The sequence below is a fragment of the Diceros bicornis genome, chromosome 11 (genome assembly GCF_020826845.1).
Source record: "Diceros bicornis minor isolate mBicDic1 chromosome 11, mDicBic1.mat.cur, whole genome shotgun sequence".
Classification (NCBI taxonomy): Eukaryota; Metazoa; Chordata; class Mammalia; order Perissodactyla; family Rhinocerotidae; genus Diceros; species Diceros bicornis.
Genome location: NC_080750.1, coordinates 41,662,845 through 41,675,354, shown reverse-complemented (window position 1 = coordinate 41,675,354; position 12,510 = coordinate 41,662,845). Strand labels below are relative to the sequence as shown.

The window sequence follows — 12,510 nt, the reverse complement described above, 5'->3', positions numbered from 1 at the left end:
ATTTCGACTTCCATATAGACTGCCTCGTGTTCACCACCAAAAGTCTAATTTCCAACTAGATTCTGGGAGAGAACTCCAGAATCCACATTTTCAGAAAATGGACACAAAGAAGGTTTTCTAATAGCAGCATCCCACCCACGTCATGACCTTGTCTTTACACATAAGGAACAAATCTCAACCACAAAAAGCCAAAAGAAACAGAGGCTTGAAAGTCAAGTTAAAAGGAAAGCAACTAAGGATAAAACAGATATCAGAATATTTGGTATCAGGAAAAGTAAAACATATAAATTAGGGTTGATCAAACTGTGAATCTTGATTTAGGAGTTTTTAAATCCAGTAGTGGCAACCAGGATTTTTTTTTTAATGAAATAAAAGTTCTGTGGATGGATGGTGGTGATGGTTGCACAACAATGTCAACGTACTTAATGCTACAGAACTGCACTTAAACATGGTTAAAACGGTAAATTTTATGTTCCGTAAATTTACCACAATAAAAAGAAATAGAAAATAGGGTACATCGCAGGTAGAAAGGGTAAGCACTATTTTATAAACAATAAATAAGCAGGCATGTACATATTCAGACATCCACATATATGCCTGTGGGTAAGTGATCACAATGGAAAATGTACCTCTTACCGTGAGTCACTGTTAAAAAGTTTGAAAGCCACTGATCTAAGTCCCTAAGGCAATTCTCTCTCACTCCCACACTTGCACTCTGATAATCTGACACTATGTCATAAAACCAATAAGGATATAAAGTCTACCAATACTTTTAAGTGTGACAGAAAATTGGAAAAGAAACTAGTTCTAATTAATGAGAAAACAGGGAACTGCATCTGCAAAAGAGGTGCCCACATGCAAAGGCACCTGCGACAAGGCCATCGGCAGGCGGGCACACCCACCCCTGAGAGGCAGCCCAGGCCTTCCCAGCTCCACATGCACATCACACCAGCATGGGCGCACCTGCCGGCTCTGCTTGGACGTGTCCTATCACGTCCGAGATTCCCAGGAGACAACCAGCTAGAGTTCCTGATTCCCCTCCCACTAAGTCCTTTCCCATCACAGATGCTCAAGCCAAATTCTAGAAGCCCTCCATGACTTCTCTTTCCCTCACTCTCTACAACTGAGTCAACAAGTAAATCTGCTCCACCCCCAAAATTCATCTCAAAACTTTCCATGTCCCTCCCACCCCACCACCCCCAGCCAGCCGGAACCACCATCAGCATTCCTCACCTTTTCTTGCTCCCATACGCCCAAACAGGATTGTGACAAACTCTGAACTCTGCCCTATATAAGTTATCCCACATTAAAAATTTTATATGAGTATAGGTGGTTGCAAAGAAGGTAATTTCTGGCGTATTGTGAATATTGGCATTTTGAATACAACTCACAATCACTTTTTAAAATATATTCAATGGAATCTAAATACCACTGCAATGATATCCATCATCATCCATTTTTTAAAAAAAACAAATAGGCTTTCCCTCAAAGCCTGTATTGCTGGATATTCCCTCAAAGAATTTTAACCTAATATAACTTTTTTTTTTTAATTTTTATTTATTTATTTTTTTCCCCCAAAGCCCCAGTTGATAGTTGCATGTCATAGTTGCACAGCCTTCTAGTTGCTGTATGTGGGACGCGGCCTCAGCATGGCCGGAGAAGCGGTGCGTCGGTGCGCGCTCGGGATCCGAACCCAGGCCGCCAGCAGCAGAGCTCGCGCACTTAACCGCTAAGCCACAGGGCCGGCCCTAACCTAATATAACTTTATGTTCAAAGCCTTATGCAACACAACTACAGGTATAAATTGAAATTTCGAGGTTTTTCTTAATTTCCTGTGACCATAAGGTGTAAGTGTTAAAAATTTTTTTTTTCTGAATTGAGTTATAATTTTTATTAGTATGCAACTGATCAAACCAACAAATTTTGCAAATTTTGATAGGTAATTAAACATAAGTCAAATGTTATTGAAAATGCATCCTTAAATGAGACAGATGGCACTGTCTTTTTCCCCACCAACTGGTTCATGGGAATATTACTCACTGCTAACATGAGATAGGGTTAGTTAGCATCCACTTAATCTCATTTTCCTTATCTTTTCTTTTTTTAATGTAAGCACTGAAAAAACTTGTTCACATAAAAAGATGTGAATAGAAGGAACTTTGTTATAGCACTGTCCCTATATTCTCTAAACTCCCTCAATGATTTATCCAAAAATCACGGTGATCTATCATTAAAAATAACTTCTGATGATCTATCAACTGTCAATTTGATTGGGTTCTCCTTCAATTTTCTTAAAAGTAAAGATTTGAAAACCACTCGAGTTACACATGAATTTGTCATCCAATCAGAGTTAATCACTTCTTCTAACCAATACTAGTATTTCAAATTGTCCCTTTGTTTACCCAGGATGGGTACATATTAGGATTGTGGCTGGGTAAGAGGTATGTCTTTCCTTTGTAAAGTGGAGAGGTGACACTGCAAAAGAAGAGGTGGGAAAGGATAAACTGCAACCTGAAATCAATTTTAGGAGAATATGTGGATGTTGGGGATATAGAAGCTGTTCCCTGAAAGTTATCCCCATGTCCAGGTACCACATAGAGTCCTCAAGTACCTCCAAGGGACCAGTTATCCCAGTTTGACAACTGACCAAGACTGCCCCATGACCAAAGTGTTCTCTTAAAAATGTAACATACGTTTTTTGATTAGCCTCTGCTGAAAATCCTTTAACAACTCACACCACACTTAAAAAACTAAAACTCAAACTCCTTCCTGTGGCCTCTAAGGTCTTAGCTCATCTCACCATCCCAGAAACCACACTGGGCTTCTCCAAGTTCCTGGACTGCTGCCAGTACTTCCTTCCCACCTCAGGGCCTTTGCCCTGCCATTCCTTCCATCCAGCGTACTCTCCCTCTGCTTGCTGCATGGCTGCTCCTAAACATCCTCCAGACTTCAGCTCAAACATCACCTCCTAAGAGGGGCCTCATCTGACCACCTCATCTACCTCATTATTCTCTACCACAGCAATCTAATTCTTGATAGTTCTTATTATAAGCGTAATTACTTTGTTTTGTTTACAATGATGCCTGACGCCCCCACTACATGCAACACAGGTCTTGTTCGATGTTTTATGTCCAGCACCCAGCACAGTGCCTGATGCTCAACAGATGTTTGTAAACAAGATGGAGGGTGTAAGCATCCATGGGAAAAGTGAACTTGGGGTGGGGTGGGGGAGGGGTGTGTTTTTAACAACTTTCTGTACAGCCTTATTTTAAAACAAAGTCATAATCATTAGCGAGTACAGATACCCCAAATGCCAAAGAAAAAGCTATATCACAGATGATATTAAATACATAAACGCAGACATATACCAAGACTTCAGATAGCATCCAAAGTGGGCAGGGAAATTGAGCAGGGATTCGCTCTCATTTTTGTCCTTACCTCTGTTCTTCAGAATGCTCCTCCACATCCTCTTCCGAATCACCCTATGGAAAAAGAACAGGTTTTAACAATTGTTTCAAAGGAACACAGAATCTCCGCAAGGAACAGTTCTTCAAATCTCACAGGGGTGATGACCTTGTAATAAAAGTCTGAAACAGTGCCTGACACAGAGCAGGCATTCAATAAATATTTCTTGAAAGAAGAACACTGGTAATGACACCACTAGAAGCCATAAACTGCCAAGGAATCCCTTCGATATTCATGTAAGTAAATATCCCACCTGCTTAAAATCACGACCGAAACATAATCTCAAAATTAGTCTGACATCACTCCTCCCCAAGAGCCTTTTTTTCATGTTTAAGTTTAATCACACAAGATAAAGTTTAATGATAATTAAATTCCCCAAGTACAGAAAATGTACTGTTTAGCTCAGAACCCTCTAAACGAACACCTGATCTATTTTGACATTAATGTAAAAAGGCTGATAAATGTTATAAATGGCATAAATATCACACTCAAAAGCACTTCCAAGATCTTCTCCCAGACTTACCAAGCCAACATCTGGCCACAAGTCACATAAGGAGAGGGTAAAAAGAAAAGGTGCTTGAAACAGAAACAGAAGGGCAAACAAGTACTACACTGTAACTTGCCTGACAGACCCCTCTTGTCCACTCTTTCTTGAAGCTTGCCACTGCTAGCTTCAGGAACGCGGAATCTTCCTGTTCCTCCAGCTTCTCGCTAACCCTTGGTTACTGACTCACTGTCTTCTTCCTCCCGGTCCCTGCCAGTCCTCCTGGTTCTAGACTCCTCTACACTAATTCCCTCCCAATGTTAACCCATGCTTGCAATCCTGGGGCCCAATTCCTACCTCCAGCCCCAACTTCTCATTCCATCACACATGTAGATACTCAATAAATGCCTATCTTTCCACAAGAGCCAAGACTCAGGCGTACTCCACAATACATGGTGGAATGAATTAATTGACAGCTCCAGTCCCACGGCCAAATGCCTCCAGGATATACGCACTTTGTCTCCCCAGAAACAATCATGACGAACACCAGACTTACTGATGTCAGGGGGTCCTGCCAAATGGTTTCTGTTCTAACCAGCCTCCTTCAGTCAAGGACCCCATCATTCCTTCTCCAGTGGACAAACCTTAGGGTCATCTACCACTGCTCTCCTCCAACCATCAAGACTTACCCACTCATCTGAAATACAGTTCAGACCTGTCCTTTCTTCTCCACCCCTTCTGCCAGCAAATTGGCCCACACTGTCAGCACCCCAGGCATCCACTGCCACCGCAGATGGGGCTTTCCACTCCCTTCAACCCATCCTGAGTGTCAGTGCGAGACCACTCTTCCTCAACATCAACCATTACTTGCCACCCACATGGAATGGACCCAGCATTGAATGTCATCATGGTAATCTCTGCTCAAGAACCTACCATGGCTCCTTGCTAGTCAGATATACTCCAAGCTCCATAACCTGGAATTGAGCAACTGTCAATTGACCTTGACATACCCATCCCAGTCTCTACAACCACACTTCAGCAGGCGCTCTGGGCTCTAATTGAAAACATCAACATAAACACACTGAACCAGCACGCAGGTGAGGCTCTAGGCTAGGCCTGGTCACATGACAGCTCATGTGGATCTCTAAGCAGCCTTCCTCTCCCCTAAGCCTTAACAAACCCCTCCAATACACACTGCTCCTCCTCTCTCCTCTCAGTTCCTACATTTCAGCACTTGAATGTTATCTCAGGGTTATTACCAGCTTAGCCCCCCAAACCACCAACAAAGGGCAGGGACTAAATCCTGTAATTCCCCCCCACACCCTCCCTTGGCAGTGCCCCAGGGCCCTTGCACTAGCTATTCTAATTCTCTCACTGCTTTCAAGGCTTGGCTCAAATATCAAACATAGTCCTTCTCAGAGACCTACCCTGACCTCTTAAATTAAAACTGTAACTCCCATCACCTGAATCCTGGTCCAGTCTGCCACCATCTAGCACTGATGCTCAACACACTAAATAACTTACAATTTATTCTATTTCTTATTATCTATATGCCTCCACTAGACGCACGCTCCACAAGGGCAGCAGCTTTCTTTTTTGTTCACCGTGACATTCCCAGACCTAAAACAGCACATGCTCAATAAACGTCTGCAGAGATAAGGACAGTCTAGCTAATTCTTAAATACGAGTGGACGTACACCTCACACCTGTTAGAATGGCTAGTATCAAAAAGACGAGAAATAACAAACATTGGCAAGGATGTGGCAAAAAGCGAACCCTTGTGCACTGTTTGTGGAAATGTAAATTGGTGCAGCCACTATGGAAAACAGGATGGAGGTTCCTCAAAAAATTAAAAATAGAACTACCACAGGATCCAGCAATTCCACTTCTGGGTATTTATCCAAAGAGCATGAAAACACTAATTTGAAAAGATATATGCTCTCCTATGTTCATGGCAGTATTATTCATAATAGCCAAGACTTGGAAACAACTTAAGTGCCAATTGATGGATAAACGGATAAAGAAGATGGGGGGTGGTGTATACAATGGAATATTATTCAGCCATAAAAAATAATGAAATCTTGCCATTTGCAACAACATGGATAGACCTTGAAGGCATTATGCTAAGTGAAATAAGTGAATCAGAGAAAGACAAATACCATATGATCTCATTTATATGTGGAATCTTAAAAAAAAACAAAACAACAACAACCAAGCTCATAGATACAGAGAACAGATTGGTAGGCAAAACGGGTGAAGGGAGTCAAAAGGTACCAAACTTCCAGTTATAAAACGAATAAGCCATGGGGATGTGATGTATACAGCATGGTGACTACAGCTAATAATACTGTATTGCAGATTTGAAAGTTGCTAAGAGAGTAAATCTTAAAAGTTCTTATCAGAAGAAAAAAAATCTTTTTACAGCTGTGTAGGGCGGCAGGTTAACTAGACTTATTTTGGTGATCATTTCACAATATATACAAACATTGAACCATTATGTTGTACACCTGAAACTAATGTTATATGTCAATTAAACCTCAATAAAAAAAATTTTTTTTAATAAAAATAAATTTAAAAATACTAGTAGATATGACTGTTTCTGAAAATTTCATTAAGCAAATTTTTCTAAATCAAAACAGAACATGAAATTATTTCCCTCAGACACAAGAACTTTATCACCACAGTAATACTTGCCTGGTCAGACAGTGCTAAAACTCATACAATAGTGTAGTGGGCAAAAGCAGGGGCTCTGGAGTTAAACACCTCCTAGGTTCAAATCCCACCACCACCACTTTCTTATAGCCTTGGGCAAGTTATTTAACGACTCTGTGCCTCAATTTCCTCATCTGTAAAATCAAGTCACGATACACCATCGTTTTTAGTAATATTAACATAAGTGAATACTTGCAAAGTGCTTAAGCGATGCTGATAGTACGCAATCCATGTTAGTTATTATTTTTTTGTTGATAGTGGAAGCAGATTAAACAAAAAATAAACCTCTATGATAAAAATATTTCCAAATACTAGTCAATGATTCACTGACTGCAGCAAGATGCTCTTACATAACGCAGTACCTGAGATAATAAAGAACTCATACTCAGTGTACCATTTCCTGTTTCACTTTCCACCAATTTCCATTATCTACACTCTCAGGCTTAAGATAGGGAAATAAACATGACATAAGATTTTTAAAGGCAGTGACTTTCTTATTTATCACTGTATCCCAGGGGCCGACCTAGGCCAGGCCCAGGGTAGGTGTTTGCAAGATGAACAGACAAGCCCAGTAGAGCTCTGAGCCCACCCATCCCAAACCAAACCAACACGAGTCTCCATCAGGTCAGAGATGCTCCTGCACTGCACCCACATCTGCGTCCCAAACCTAACCAGGGGAGTCAGCAGTGAGGCTTCTCATCTCAGCACAGCGCGAATGGATTAAAAGAACAAATTCTTGATTGCTCTTCTTGCTAAAACCAATGAAACAGCGTGATTATTAAACAATAACAGGAAACCAACGCTTAAGGCATTCCTCCTGCCATCTTCGGAACTGACTAAGCTCATAAACAAGGGAAGTTCTGAACAAGACACTGATAATGGCCTCTCCTCCACTAGCAAGACCTCATGGGGTAACGACAGAACGCCTACTGTATGCAGAACACTGTGGCCACAATGGGGCCACCAAGCTTAGAACCCTCTTAAGGGCAACCCAGTCAGGGCAACAAGACGCACACAAGACAAACTCCCAGACATTCAAGACACTATGAAAAAATCCACACACTCAAGAAACTCAAAGAGGGAGAAATAATGACAGCGCCACTGCCAAGAGGAGTCAGGAAGGACCAGCCTGTACAAAGAGCAGGGCAATAGCATTTGTTCTTTCATTCAATAGATACGCGTTGGGCCTGCTCGGCCGAGGGTCAGGCTGGAGTGAGCATCCCAGACGACTGACCAGGGCAGCAGACAAGGGCAGACTGCCGAAGGCCCTGAGGGCCAGAGCAGGTAAGAGGATCACAGGGAACCACAGATGGTGTTTGACCTTGAAGGCGAAGTAACAAGATGCACAAAGTAGTATCTCGCACACATGTGATTACTTGACAACAAGCTAACGAACACACCTGTTTGGTTGGTACACCATCACCACTTTGGATTCAGCGTGTTGAAGTACGGGGGAAGTATAGGGAGAGGAGAGGAAAAAGTTCTGTAAATCTAAGAATAAAGTCACACGTTTTTTTCCCTCCTTCTTCCTATCACCATGGATAGAGTTTTTATCTTCCTACACCAAAACATTTTACAAATAAAAGAGTATATAACAAAAAGATATGAATAATAGAGCTTATCTATACAATTGTAGAGAGCACATCATGTATCAAGTTATCTACACTGGTTCAGCCCCTTCAAAGCAGGAAAGCTGTTCCACGCTCTCCAGTGACCAAGTCTAGGGGTCAGCTGAGATACTGCCAAAATAATAGGTAACATATATTAAGTGCTTACTAAGTTCAAGGCACTTACTCCTCTCAAAATCCTCTGAGATCAGCATCATTATTACTCCCATTTTGCAGATGAAGAAACTGAGGACAGAGAGGTGAAAAGAGATGGAGACAGGAGCCAAATCCTGGGAGCCTGGCCAAAGGGTCAACTCAATTATTATAGTTGGTTTGACTAATGATTCATCATTCAAGTTCTTGATCACTTAGAGACCCACAGAAGAAGAAAAAATAAAAAAGACCCAATCAACAGAAAACGCTATTTATAAGAAAAATTATATTTCCAAAATAGGTAATTGTATAAATAATTAGTGTTGGCAAATAAGTTAGTATTCAATTTTTTAATGCTACATCTTTTGACACTATTTCATCCATCACTGACAAACCTTAGCTTCTGAAGCCATCTTTGTGTCTTCCCGACCCAACCTACCAGTTAATTAAGCAGAAAACCCCAAATTTAAATAACACCTATAAATAGCCTCTTTTCAACAGACTCCCTGACACACGAGAGAACTTTTTCTGAAAAAAATTCAAAATACTTTGAAAAGAATTCCCTAAAAATAATCTTCAGAACTCTTTGCAATTCAGATATATATATATGCAGTTTAGATACATATATACGCATTTATATACGCAGTTTAGATAGACAGATATAGATAGACACACCTACATATATCCTCACCCACCCAGGTATATGCAGGGTAAAATAGTCTCTAAAAGGCACATATATAGATAGAAACGAAATATTTAGAAAATTATTTTGAATACCAGTTTCACTTTCATTATAGCTTTGATTAAAATAGCTTAGCTATAAATGCTTCTATAGGGAGTATTCCAGGAAGAGCTTCTAAATTCTAACTTTTTTACCAAAATAAACTGTATGATACATATAAACAAAACAAAACCAGAAATTAAGAATTTTATAAAATAACTTTTGAGCCTATAAATAAAATAATCATTTCAGAGGCCTTGACATTTCCATCTCCTAGCACAGTGACCACATCTTCAACTAACGCTGTAACAAATGGGAGTCTATGATTTACTTTCCTTTCAGTCTGGGTTGGCTTCCAACACTGACCAGTAAGAGGTAGAGGCTACAAGTGAGTAAAAATGCAAATACATACAGATCTACACCAGTGTTTCTCAACCTGGGCAATTTCTCTCCCCAGGGAAATCTGTCAATGCCTGGGGACACTTTTAGCTGTCACAAACCGGGGTTGGAGAGGGAGGAGTGAGTGCCACTGGCATCGAGTGGGTAGAGGCAAGGATGCTCTAACTGCTCCACATCCTACAGCGCCCAGGACAGCCCCCCACCACAAAGAATTCTCCAGCCCAAAACGTCACTAATGCCACAACTCTGATACATGCAAATATAACTATATATTTTGAAAGTAAATACATCGGATGTTAAGTGTGCTTCTCTCAGTAGGATTATGAATAATTTCTATTTTGTTCTTCTCTTTCTGTATTTTCCAAACCTTGGAAAATATACGTGTTATTTATAATCAGGGAAAAAATCCATTCAGGAATAAACTTTTAAGAGAAGGACAATTTGCTCCCCATTCTAATGGGGCCTTTTCTCCAAGGACTGGTCTCATTCAGCTTGCTGGCCTTCAGGGAAGGTCTAGGAAATTTTTCCTCTAAAATCACCTCTCGGCCTTGAAGGTGTTATTCATTAGCCCTGGTTAAAATGAATATTCCAAATATCTCAAAACCAGCACTCTAAATGCTTCACATAGGAGGGGGAAAACTGAAATGTAAAACTGCACAGCCTCTCCAGTGAAGTGATATAACTAGACATCCTGTTTTTCTAAACAGCCACAGGAGACAACATAGAATTAAGTGTTGCCACCAATGTGGGAAGTAATGAAGGTCTTAAAAATTACCGCACACAGGCTGAATTCCCTTAAAATTCAAACCACCACCACCACCACCAGCCCTGAGAGAAAAATGCATTTGGGGCCACTACTGTCCCTGCAGAAAAACAGTCAAGGATATTATATTTAAATGTGTACATTTAGAGTCAATGAGAATTTCTCCTAAAAGTTAAACCTTAAACAAACCTTTGCAGTACCGTATCTATTGCAGCAGTAAACCCTGTATGATGCCACAGATTCCCAATAAAACATTAGCAATTATTTTTCCATATGCAATCATTATATCATTGTATAGGAAAAAGAAACACCAAAAACTTGAAATTCAAGTTCTTAAGAGGGTGTATTCTAACATGAATTAAAGGCACTTGGAAAAAATCCAAGATTACAATCCCATAAAGTCACATCTTCATCCCAAAGCCACTTAACGCTAACGGCAAGTACCACTCACTAACATTTCTGAAATCAATACTCCTGTTGTTCTCAGGCCCCCAGCACCGCTCACTTAGAGGGCACACGTCCCTCGCCCACGCGGGACCACAGCCGGCCCGGGGGCCAGCCCTTCCCCTCCGCTCGGCAGCCGCTGGCTGCGGCCCTGCTGAGGTGGCCTCGGCTCCCACCTCCTGAACTTGGGGCCGGCGTGACTCACGCCCTGTCACATGGCGCGGGAGGAGGCCGAGAGGGCCACCGATGCCAGGTGTTCAGGCTGGGCCGACCGTTTATTTGCCTTGCAAAGTGGCCCGAGCGCCTGTGCCGCTGGGGGGCCGGCGGCCTCCGGCCCTCTCCTCCCTCGCACACCCACAACCGCCCTGTCACCTGGGCGTCCTCACCTGAGTGGGCAGCAGGAGTTCCCCTTCTTCTGCCTGCCACAGCTCCACCACGTTCGGTAAGGGCTCAATGGCTGCACGAACACCAAAAAATACACCGCGTTTTTAATGCACAGAAAAGCTTCCTGTTTCCTATGGTCCCCCCCCATGCACCCGCCTCACCAAAACAAGTCTCCCTTTCCTTCCAACAGTGGAGGCCACCCGAGGAGCGAGCCGGGGATAGGAACACAATGTACGGGTGTACGCCGGGGCCCCTCTGACAGACGCCAGGGCGTGCAGAGTCGGGGTTCTCCCGCGGGGAGGACGGAGGAGCCGAAGCCACCTCGCGGGGCACTCTGCGCTCCGCATCCCGCAGCATCTGGGGCGGGCGTGTGCGGGATGGGACCTGGGCGGCCAGGCTCGGGGAACAAAGCTGCAGGAAGCCGGGCCGCGGCGGGGCCCCGGCGCGCGCCACACAAAGCGGGGGCTGCGCCTGGGGCGCCGGGGGCCCGCGCACAAAGGCACCCGTGCGCGCGCGGCTAGCGGTCCGCGCCGCTGTCCCCGAGCCCCGCGACTTCCCGGCTTTCTGTTTGGATGGGGGCGGGGGGCGTGGGAGGGGACGCTGTGGTTACAAAATGTTATCAGCCGAGAATTGCAACCGCTTTCCTTCCTCCTCCTGCCTCTTTCCCTTTCCTCCCTTCGCCCTCTGATAGATTTCAGCAGTTCCCTAAAAGAAAGAGAAGGGGGGGCGGGGTGGAGAAGGAAGGCAAGCAAAGCGGCGCAAGGCTGACCTTGTCCCTGAGCCCCTCCCGGGCGACAGCAGGGCAGGAGGACCTGGAAGACACCCAGCAGGAGGTTCACGGCCGCGGCGGTGCGGCAGTAGCAGCCCGGCTGCGGGCGTCGGAGCCCCGCCATGCTGGTGCTCGCGCTGCTCTCGGGTGCTCGCCGCGCTTGCCAGTCGCTCGCTGGCGCCCGGGCTGCCTCGCCCCGGGCCCGCCCCCGCGCCGCCCCGCCCCGCCCTGCGCCGCCCCCGCCGCCGCCGCCGCCGCCGCCGCCGCCGCCGCCGCAGCTGCTGCAGCTCCAGCCCCGAGCGCGCGGCTGGCCCTGCGCGCCTGTGCGCCACAGATAGGGAGGGACGGAACGCGGCGGGTGCGGGAGAGCGTGGACAATGCGAACCCCGCGGCCGTGGGCGTCCCGCCCCGGCCCCGAGCACATGGCTGCGGGTGCGCCCCGCAGCTCCCGGCGGCTTCCCTCCCAGACGCCCGGTGCAGAGGCACTTTCTGCGGCTGTGACAGGGTCGCTGAGAGCTGTCGGGAGGGACTGCCAGGCCACTGTCGCCAAGTGCGATTTCAAGAACTTTCGGGCGGTTTCCTCTTTGTTTGGGCACCCGGGCCACAGTC

General features: G+C 44.6%; 1 protein-coding gene across 3 annotated transcripts in view; it reads right to left on the bottom strand.

Moving 5' to 3' along the window:
* Window positions 1–12,049, bottom strand: part of TMEM131L (transmembrane 131 like) — a 158,699-nt gene extending 146,650 nt beyond the window's left edge. For all 3 annotated transcript variants that reach the window (XM_058550231.1, XM_058550230.1, XM_058550232.1), the window contains exons 1-3: window positions 11,902–12,049; window positions 11,135–11,205; window positions 3,439–3,482 (exon numbers count right to left, since the gene is read on the bottom strand). In XM_058550231.1, the coding sequence (XP_058406214.1) occupies window positions 3,439–3,482; window positions 11,135–11,205; window positions 11,902–12,025 (239 nt within the window). In that variant the 5' untranslated portion in view covers window positions 12,026–12,049. The remainder of the gene's footprint in view (window positions 1–3,438; window positions 3,483–11,134; window positions 11,206–11,901) is intronic.
* Between the last annotated feature and the right edge of the window lie 461 nt (window positions 12,050–12,510).